Raw genomic sequence first — 10,558 nt, 5'->3', positions numbered from 1 at the left:
ACAAGAGTATTTTAATAACAATAGATGACAAGGCATACTCAAGCACACATTACAATATGTGACATAGTTGACAATTTCATTGATGGTACATGTAACATCCACAACAATGTACAATAAGATAAAAAGAAAGAAGCAAAGAGATACCTTACATGGTAACAGCCTCAAAAGGCACATATACTTTATTGAATTTGATTCATTAATATTGATGCACTTGAATAACACAAACTTTTTTTGAAAATAAATGAAAATGGACACTGAACATATACATGCCCAAGTATACATTTCACCATATGAAATCTTATTTTTTGCCATTCAAAGTGTAAATGTTAGGCAAGCATAATTTTTCTGTCAATTCATTTGTTATACAGAACAATGTTGTGGAGAAAAAAATACATCACAATGCAGATTTTTTTTGTTTGATAAATCAATTTTAAAATTTTCTATAAATTTCCAATTCTGCAGGCAAGGTTCTGGAAAAAAAAATGTTCTTCAATATTTTGAATGCTAACTAGTATCATTATCTACATTATGTATTAAGATATGTAATTATACCTGCATGCACACAAATGTTTAGGTTTAGATCTATCATTATACATGAAGACCCGAACTACAGAGCGAAAGCACTAAGTGTAATTAATTAAATGTGGATCATGTGTACTTAGTCATCGTTGGATTTTTTTTTTTTTTATTTATTACCAATACCATGAACTTTTTCTGCAATTTTACTATATATATGTGTGTGTTATTTATTTATGTAATATATGTCTCTTAATAAAGACGCGGGTTGCGTCGAAAATTTGAGTTTTAAATAACGAACAGTGTCGTGGCCTTTTCAGTGCTTTTATAAATTTCTTTACTAGCCTTGTATCTTCTCAGATCCGACACTTTCTTAGGGTGTTGTTGGGTTTTCGTTTTATTTGTGTATATATATATATATATATATATATATATATACATGTATATATATCTCCAAATGTGAAAAATTGGCCCGTAACCAATAAGTAAACAAAAGGCCCATGGGCCACATATCACTCATCTGAGTCATGTCACCTTGGCCCATATTTAAAGATTTTCCCTATATATACATGTATTTGTATGTAAAATTTTATCCCTTATTGTGGCCCCAAACCTACCCCCCACGCTCCCTGTGGGTGGGCCATAATTTTAACCCTTCATTTGAACAAACTTGAAAGCCCTTCATTAAAGGATGCGTGTTGACAAATTTGGATGAAATTGGCCCTTTGGTTCTGGAGAAGTCTAAAATGTATAAAGTTTACAGACAGATGGACGGACAACGGGTGTTTAAACAAAAGTACATGATATGCAGACTACATTTCCTCTTTAAAAAAAACCTCACTAATTTGTTTTTATAATGTAAAATGCCTGAAGTTTCAAGTACATGTACTTCCCCCAAATGGTTGTTGGTATTTGATATTGTTTTTTGTTTGTCTGTTTTTTAATTGTTTGACAAATAATTCATTGTTATATCTTTAATCCAAATTTTATATGTATATATGGGTACCTTGTTATCTGCATGATAACGTATTGCTAGTGTCGAATATATTATCTGAATACCAGAGGCTAGTGGATCTCTGCTATGGAGTATCATGCCATAAATAGTTGCCAGTGTTGCAATCTTTCTCTGATGAATCCATTGTTCCTTAGGAAGTGGGCAGAATTTCAAAAAGAAGAGGGCAGCTTGTTTGCATTTCTATAACACATGCCGAGAAAATGTTGCATCCTTGCAAAATGTCTGCACCTTTCTTGAGAAGGACACTCTTCCTTCCACGGATTAATTTGTTCAATTCTTTGTTGATTCCTTGGCTCCATTCACTGAAAATATTCAAATGATGATAATCAAAATTTATGATATTCATGATTTTGTAAAATGTGACAAATTGTAAATTAATTAAAAAATTGTCACATCTTGATGAACAGTTTCAATCTGTTATATATGACATTTATTATATTTTTGAAGAGAATCTTAACGTAATTTAAGTCAAATGTAAACAATAAGTAACTCAATATCAATTAAAATATTGTTATAACATATATATATACCTCTATTGAAAATGTTAAAATTCATGGGTTTCCAGGATTCGAACCTGGATGTTTTCAACTGTATAGTGGAAAACATGCCTTGATACCCATTGTAATGTAATACATATGTATGTAAAGTAACAACATGCTATACAGATTTTGTCATACAAACTATTGCAGCAATGGATCTCCTTCACAGATTTGAATGTATCGGTACTTAGCCATCTGTACACTTGTGCTATAGCAGTTATACCAATTAGCTTTATTGGGAATAATCTTGAGAGATTTTTTGGGAATATTAACAGCTGAAAGATAAAACAACACTTGCAAACTAAACTCTACAAATGCAGTGGTATACATAGACACAACTGGCTGATGTTGACAGAGGAATTATCTAGATGAATTTAAAAAACAATTCAGTGAATTACATCTTTCTAATACATATGCATCTGTATATACCAGTGATCAAGTAGCATTTAACTCCATAAGCATTAAACTTTAAAATAACAAGGGAAATCATATCAATAAATACTTAAAAATGGAATTTAAAAAGTATCTCGAGTATCCCATGATAATTAATCAGAACTAATAAACATAAATGCACAAAATATTTTCCTGGTATTATCAACAATATACTGAAGATATTAATTGTATACCAAAATTAATGCTATCCGAGTTTGTAAGTTATATCATATTTTTAATATGTACAATACTCTACCACCCTTTTATCAAACTAAGTTAAGTAAATTTATCATATACAATAATTATTGTACACGTGTGGATAACATTAAGATACTCCCACATGAAACGAAGCATGAAATCAAACAAGTTTTTAAAAAAAAAAAATAAATAACTGTCAAACACTGGATTTTTTTTTACTTTTTCTAGCAGGCTAGCTGTCATCTGGAATGTCAGATAATTTCTCTGACACAGTCTGTAAATCCTTTGGGGTATATGAATAGTCTGTTGATACAAAATTCAGTTTACAACATACGTTGTTGGAACTCGAGTTGGACTCTTCTGCATCTTTTGACGAAAGCTTCAGCTTCTCCACAGACCAATTACATATTTTAACTTACATTAGTATATATATATTGACTAACATAGTACTATCATTCAAGTACTCTGCATTTTTAATTACTTTCTCATTGTGCAGCATACACCATACATTCTCAAAGCCTGGCCATTTTCCATGCATTGAACCCATGTGTGTGGTAAAGGACACCCCCCTCCCCCTCTTGGAAAGAAAATATTACTGAAGTTTGTAAACATGCAGTATTTTTTTTTTAAAAAACCATAGTAAATTGTGCTTGTCAATTGTTTTCAACAATTCCGACTCATCTCCTACAGCTAAAATGAAATTTCATTACTTGTCAATTGTTTTGAACAACCCCAAGTCATCTCAACCGGCTGCAATCATTCATATATATATAATCTCATGTTGGCTGAGTGCCCCCCCCCCCCCCCCCCACCTCCACTTTTCGAGATGGATGGAGCTTCGCCATTGACATAATTATATCGACAGCATTGATACGTGTATATTTCACAAATTAATGATTATATTACACAAATTAATGATTATATCCAACAGTGTCTAAATTCTAATGTTGGTACCCATACTTCACCAGCTGATCAACAACGAGATTCTTCTTCTTGTTCTGACCCGACCTTATGGCCTTAACTTCGATGGCGGCGTTTTTGCAGATCGTTTACCACAGTCTACAGGGGTTGTTGATGTTGTAAAGGTTCCGGTAACATTACATGTATTACAAGCCTTCGTTACATTTTCTCGAATCGTTTGTATTTGAGAGAGAGTTTTGATACAATTATCGCATATATGCTGACTTTTAACAGGAGTTAAATCTACATCAGGATTTAGTAAAGATCTGATGATTGACTGTTTGAAATAAAGCGCATTTTTTGCTTGTAAAACTATACTTTTCGCTGCTCCACAGCAGAAACACAGACGATAAGTTGATGTCGCCATCTTTTCTATCATGTGACTGTAAATAGTGCAGTGATTTGCCGATTCTTCCATCGTTTGTTTACGAGGTTATTTGTCGGTTACGGAAATGGCCGAGTTGTTACGATTGCGGAGAAGAAAGCTATTTCGTTGGAATGAAAAAGGTTTAGATTTAATATCAAGTTAAAAAACGAACAGCAGAGTGTAAATTCTTTCTGCAACCAAATGATTGTCCTTTCTTTGCCGGAATGGCGCTAGTTATTACATTTTCGCGCAGATTGTCAATGTTTAGGTTTTTCAGTAGATCCACCTACGAGCTCTCGCGATAACAAACATGGCGGAGCAGACGAAGAATTTTGCATGCTGTACATGATGTTTAATGAAAAACACCTTTATTAGACATGCTCAAGCACAAAGTTGGTACTCCTTTTGGTGTAAACAACATTTGGGACTAATACACGGAGGTTATTGATAAAATTATTTTGCACCATTACGGAGATCTTGTGGAATTGTAGCCCTATCCCGAAAACGTCAGAATAAAAAAAAATCGGATAGGACTACATTATTGCAGCTAAAGATTAGCATATCCCCTTATACCATCTTCATTGAAGAAGAGATCTACATGATATGATGATGATGTGATATGATTTGATTTGTAGTAGCACTTCGATAAACTAGCAATTTTTTCTAAAAATATAAATCTAAGTTTACCTAAAAAAAATAATTATAGTAATCAATAAGTATCCTCCTTGAATGTTAAAGTCTGAAATATTGTATGGTGATGCATGATAAGGGTAATTTTGTTTCAAGTCTTAGGAGAGGTAGGGATTGACCAATGAAAATCTTACAATAAACTTCCGACCATGCGGCGCGTCAGTCTGCCTCTTCCCCAACCTACAGCCTTGAAGTACGGACGGTTTTTTGTTTTTTTTCAAATTTGTGAGTTATTTGTTATCAAGTATTTGATGAATAAATTTATTTGATCATGTCTTCAACGGGCAAAACTTCAGTTTTCATTCTAGGTCACTTAATTGCGCTTCGTTTTCACAATCTTTTTAAAACATAGTGATGATTGATTATTTGGGGGTTTTACGTCAGGTTGAGAAGTTTTCGCTCATATCGAGACGTCACCAGCTGTAGGTGAAGTACCACTTTAGACCTACATGTATGCTTAGCGCTAAGGGTCGTAGCAGTGAGGATCTATATCGTGTCAACGCTTGCCGTGACACTGGGCCTCCGTTTTTAAGGTCATATCCGAAAGACCCGTGATTCTCACTTCTAAATGCCGAGCGTTTGGCGAAACATCGTGATGAAATTAGATATTCTGTAAACTTTGGTGTTGAGTTCGCATTCCATTTTGTACAGGGGTGTAGATGGAAGGAAAGGTCACGACATAATATCTAAGGATATAGAGAGGGTAGTTGCTTTAGGTCTCGAGATAGTTGTGTTAATGATTGTGGAGAACGATATTGTTCCTAGTACAGATCCTGCGTTGTGACTTCAAACAAATGAAGCTGTAGTATTGGTGTTGCATCGCCGATATATTGTTGCGAAGATAATTGTTTGTAAATTATTGCCAAGATTTAAGGTTAATTCGGGGTACAATTAAACAACAGGCAGAGTGAATGCAATATTGATATGCGCATTGCCATCACTGGATTATTGTGTGTTTTGGGAACACGAGAATTATTTTGTTTCTCCCTGTGAAAGATATTGTTCTCGGAAATTCGTTTGCAACGGAATTCACTTGAATAAACAAAGCAATTGTACATTCACTATCATATCGGAGTTTAGAGTTCAACTGAAACGAAAAATCTCTTTATTTATATTAAGTATTTATTTGCTTCATTTATATCATATAAAATGATTGTGCGGGTTTGTTCGGTTAATTTTGGTCAAAAGATATCGCACTTAAATGTTGTGGGAGTTACGCCCCTTGACACGAACCCGCCGTATTGAAATTATAGACGCGGATCAGCAGGCGACAGAAACATCGAATAAACAACGCGTAAATATGGTGTTATGTGCGGCCCCAAACTGCAAATGTTTAATATGGACAGGGGTTAGCTATTTTCAATTTACCTACAGACACAAAGAATTGTGAAGTTTGGGTAAGAAAATTAAAAACAGTGGATTATTGGCCGTCGAAACACTCCAAGCTGTGCGAACGTCATGTTACAGAGGACTGTTTCGTAATTGAGCACGGTCTTTGGGCTACTCAAGACTGCAACTAAAGAAAGAGGCAATTCCAACTGTCTTTGATTACACGCCGTTACATGTACCTAGAGGCCAAAAACGGAAAATAGATTCAGACCCTCCCCTTCCAACACAAAAAAGCAGAACCTCCAGAGCTGTGGAGAAAAGAGGAACAAAGAAGGTATGTTTCAATATAGATCATATTAAACATATTGGCTATTTTATTGACATTAATCCAGTAATACTCGGTTCATTTTATTTGTTCTTTACACACAACCTTACCACCACGTAATTCTTTTAAAAGGACTAAAGCTTACTTTTATTACACCCCCCCCCCTTGCCAGTCACACGAGTTCTTCTTCACCGAAACTTACTTTTATTAATTTGTTTGTAGGAGTTAGAAATTGATGAGAATGTACAAGTCATTCTTCCTCCACCTCCCCAATTCCAAGATAACCAAGAGTGTGCATCTACTGATAAGCCTGCCATTCACAATGACATTGGGACAGACACATATGAAATGGCTACACAAACCACATATGGATTGATGGCAAGATTTGTTGAGCTATATATGACATGAATTATAATATCTTATTATACCCCCCGCAAACGAAGTTTGGGGGGTATACTGGAATCACTTTGTCCGTCTGTTTGTCCGTAGACGCAATTTGTCCGAAGTTTATTTCTAATACCGCTGGACATATTTCATTCAAACTTTATGCACATCTTCTATATACATGTATTATGTAGTTGTGCATCTCCTATTTTCATTGAAATATTTTAACAGTTATAGAAGTTACGCACATTTTCTTTTCATTTTGGGGGTTGCGCACTTTGTCCAGAGTTTAATTCTAATACCGTTGAACAGATTTGATTCAAACTTTATTCTCATCTTATATATATAATGTAGTTGTGCATCTTCTATTTTCATTGAAATATTTTAACAGTTATGGAAGTTACGGACATTTTCGGGTTTGGCATCCACATACTGTATCTGCAATCTTGTGACTTCTCGGTAAAACATAAAGTGGCTCATGTGTGTTGAATACTTATTTGTCAGATAGTATTTATAATCTCAACAATCCCTGGCAATGGGATTCATAGTAAACTGCCTTTATTGCAGCTACTTAGAGTTGTTATACCAGTGGAAAAGATTACAATAATACCAATACTTGAGCTAATGTCATTTATTTACTGACAAAATCAATGACAAAGTAAAGTTGGCATAACATAATGATCTTTAACAAAGTGAATATAAACTAAAGACTAGAAGAGTTGACCAGGGATTTGCAATCATACAGCCTAAAATGTGCCAAATAGTATTCATTGAATTGTTTATATAAAGCATATTTTTAATATTTCATGTACTGCTGTACTGTAGAATATACACTTCTGCATTCACATTGATTGCCCTGTAGATAATGTGAAAATATCCAATGTGCTTGCATTAAATATTTCCCATCCTCTTATATGTCCCGCGGGGGGTATTAGTCCCATTAGGACAGTTCTAGTTTGTTTTAAACAGATTACATGTAATTTGGTGTAAATTTAAATGGATGCCTTGATTGAAACATAAAAACACACATCCATATATGCTTTAAAAAAATATACATGTGTCATGTGTGTATTAGAAATTGATTTGATAGTTATAAATATTTTATGAAAATCAGAATGACACATTCTTTAAATAACAATCATTTACTGCTAGTGCTTTCCCCATGTCTACATGATTTTTCAGGCATATATATATATATATATATATATATATATATATATATATATATCACATTATTGGTTATCTAAAACTTAGAAACTATGTCTGGTTCATTTTGTGGGGTTTTTTTTAAATTCAGAAACGCGGGAATGTCTCACTATAGACAGATATAAGAGTCGCTGTAACATCTACGGGTACCCAAACAGAATTTGAGGCAGACTGTTTACCTGTCAATCTGAATGAAAGCATGGACTCAATTTCCAGCCTCGAGTCAACAGAGTCAGAGTGGATCCCACAAGAGGAGGTGGACATGACAGAAAATGACGAAAACAATAATCCCCACGACATAACCGTACCACCACAAAATCACCAAAGCAGAAAATTTGTTGTTTTTGAAGAGTGCCTTGATCAGCTTTTGAACCAATGTGTTGCATGTGGACACAAATGTGTGACTAACAAGACTGTTGTTGGGAGTATGCTGTCTGTGTCAAGAATATGTGTTTGTGGTGAAAGTTTTACATGGAAATCTCAACCTCTCATTGGATCAATGCCTGTTGGAAACCTTGTCCTGTCTGCTGCAATTCTGATAAGTGGGAGCAGTATAGTTCAAAAAACTTGATGATGTTTAATCATGCGAACATAGCGTGCTTTTCAGAAAGGACATTTCATAATATTTAACAAAGTTACTTGGTGCCAGCCGTAGAGCGGGTATGGAAAGCTCATCAGGATGCCCTTTTTGATAACATACGACGAGACAACACTCCTGTTATTGCTGGTGGAGAAGCTAGATGTTCACCGGGGCATACTGCCAAGTATGGATCATACAGTTTGATGGATCTTGAGCGGCAACAGATCCTTGATGTAAAATTGGTTCAAGTTGGTTTACATACAATAGCTATGGAGCACATACACCTTATAGATTCTAAGCCATTTTCTTTAACAACCAAAGGCTTACAATATAGATAATATCAAATCAGTCATTTATATACCTGTTTTGATATTTTACAATCTTATGAAGCCTCTACCGTAAACTCCTCCCTTAAAAGCTCTCAAACGCATTTTCAAGAATTCCCCTTAAATATGAAATGGATAAAGCCATGGCCTCCATTAATATGATTGTGAATTGTACATTTATTATTTTTTTAATGTAAAAATTTAATCAGTACTAATGTTTTTAATACAGAGTAATGAAGTAAAAAGTTCTTACTGGATGGAATTGGGGGCCTAAAGAGATGTTTGAACAAAGTGGAAGATGATGGCATTGTCATTACAGACTTAGTTACTGACAGGCATTCACAGGTCAAGGCTTTCATGAAGAAAGAGAGAAGTGATGTAAACCTCTGGTTTGATGTGTGACATGTAGCCAAAGGTATCTACATATATATACATAAACATGTAATTATGGTTAAAAGATGTAAAGCATGAAAAATAATATGTATAAAAAAATAATATTAGAAGTAAACAATATTAATAAGGCTAGAAATATGTAATATTAGTACATGTATCTTAATAAAATTTATCTACTTAAGGAGTATTCAAGAAATTAGAAGCCAGTGGCAAGAAGAAGAAATGCAAGAAAGTGGCTGACTGGGCTAGATCTGTTTCCAATCATCTATACTGGTGTGCGGCTAGTAGCAATGGAAATGGGGAGTTGGTCTTGGAGAAATGATTGTCTGTACTGAACCATGTTGCCAACATTCATGACGGTCATGGAAAGCTGTTTCCTTCCTGTTTACATGGTGAACTTGAGGACAGAGAATGGATTAAGCAAGGTTAATTATCTTAATTTAATGGTTTTATTACTTTATCAGCTGTCTTGTAAACAGTAAAAAATAAAAATGTATTATGTTTGTTTTACATGTATTGTAATATTGTGTTTTGTAATTCACATTAGCAGAACCAATACATGTATACAGTCAAATATGCATGTAGATACTTATAGAAAAAAAATGGGGCTCAGATTTAGTATTATATACATTTCCTAGGTTGTACAATGTACATAGCAGCTTTGCACTTCAATGAGAACTCTTGTCGTGATCAGGCCAAAAACAGACATGGAGAACCCATATTTGCTGTGTCCTACCCAAAAGGAAGACATGGAAGTAGTGTTCCTAAGAAAGTGAAACAAACATATAGTGAGTAAACATGTGACTGGATTATTTATAATACTAGTATATGACATGTATTGAATTGTTGTGATTTGTTATTATTTTAAATTATCAAATGCATAAATGATTGCGTATTTCAGATTATGCCATTGAATTGATGCAGGAAGCGATCAATGTGAAACTAGAATTTGGTTCCAACAGAAACTTCAGGAAGTTTATAGTGGATGTGATTGGTAATTCTCCTGCTCCGATTGCGAACTCCTACAAACATGTGTCAAAGTCTGATCTCCTTACCAGCCATGTCAGCCTGTTCAATAGGAGCTGATGTTTTACTGTTTTTTAAATACAGTGTACATGCATGTCCATACACAGTCTATTTTCATGACCATGGTTTTTTTCAAAAAATATACATGTTTGTAACTTTTAATTTTGTTGTCACTAGCCACTCAAGTGACCTATTGCATTTGGTTTGTATTTGTAGTTGTGCATCAACAATTGAACATTTTTAATTTTTCTTGATAACTACCATTCCAATAC

At 34.2% G+C, this 10,558-nt stretch overlaps 1 protein-coding gene and 1 pseudogene across 1 annotated transcript; both read left to right on the top strand.

The window, feature by feature from the left end:
- Nucleotides 1-6,017: 6,017 nt before the first annotated feature.
- On the top strand, nt 6,018-6,779 carry LOC130047532 (THAP domain-containing protein 1-like; annotated as a pseudogene).
- Nucleotides 6,780-7,998: 1,219 nt separating this feature from the next.
- On the top strand, nt 7,999-8,696 carry LOC130054759 (uncharacterized). Its single transcript, XM_056165487.1, has one exon. The coding sequence runs from the start codon at nt 8,161-8,163 to the stop codon at nt 8,530-8,532; it is 372 nt and encodes a 123-aa protein (XP_056021462.1). The 5' UTR covers nt 7,999-8,160; the 3' UTR covers nt 8,533-8,696.
- Nucleotides 8,697-10,558: the final 1,862 nt, after the last annotated feature.

The sequence above is a fragment of the Ostrea edulis genome, chromosome 1 (assembly GCF_947568905.1).
Source record: "Ostrea edulis chromosome 1, xbOstEdul1.1, whole genome shotgun sequence".
NCBI lineage: Eukaryota > Metazoa > Mollusca > Bivalvia > Ostreida > Ostreidae > Ostrea > Ostrea edulis.
This window is presented reverse-complemented; position numbering and strand designations above follow the sequence as displayed.

What these genes read in the sequence shown, in the direction of transcription:
- LOC130054759 (XM_056165487.1), top strand. Translation starts at nt 8,161, where the DNA reads ATGGACTCAATTTCCAGCCTCGAGTCAACAGAGTCAGAGTGGATCCCA.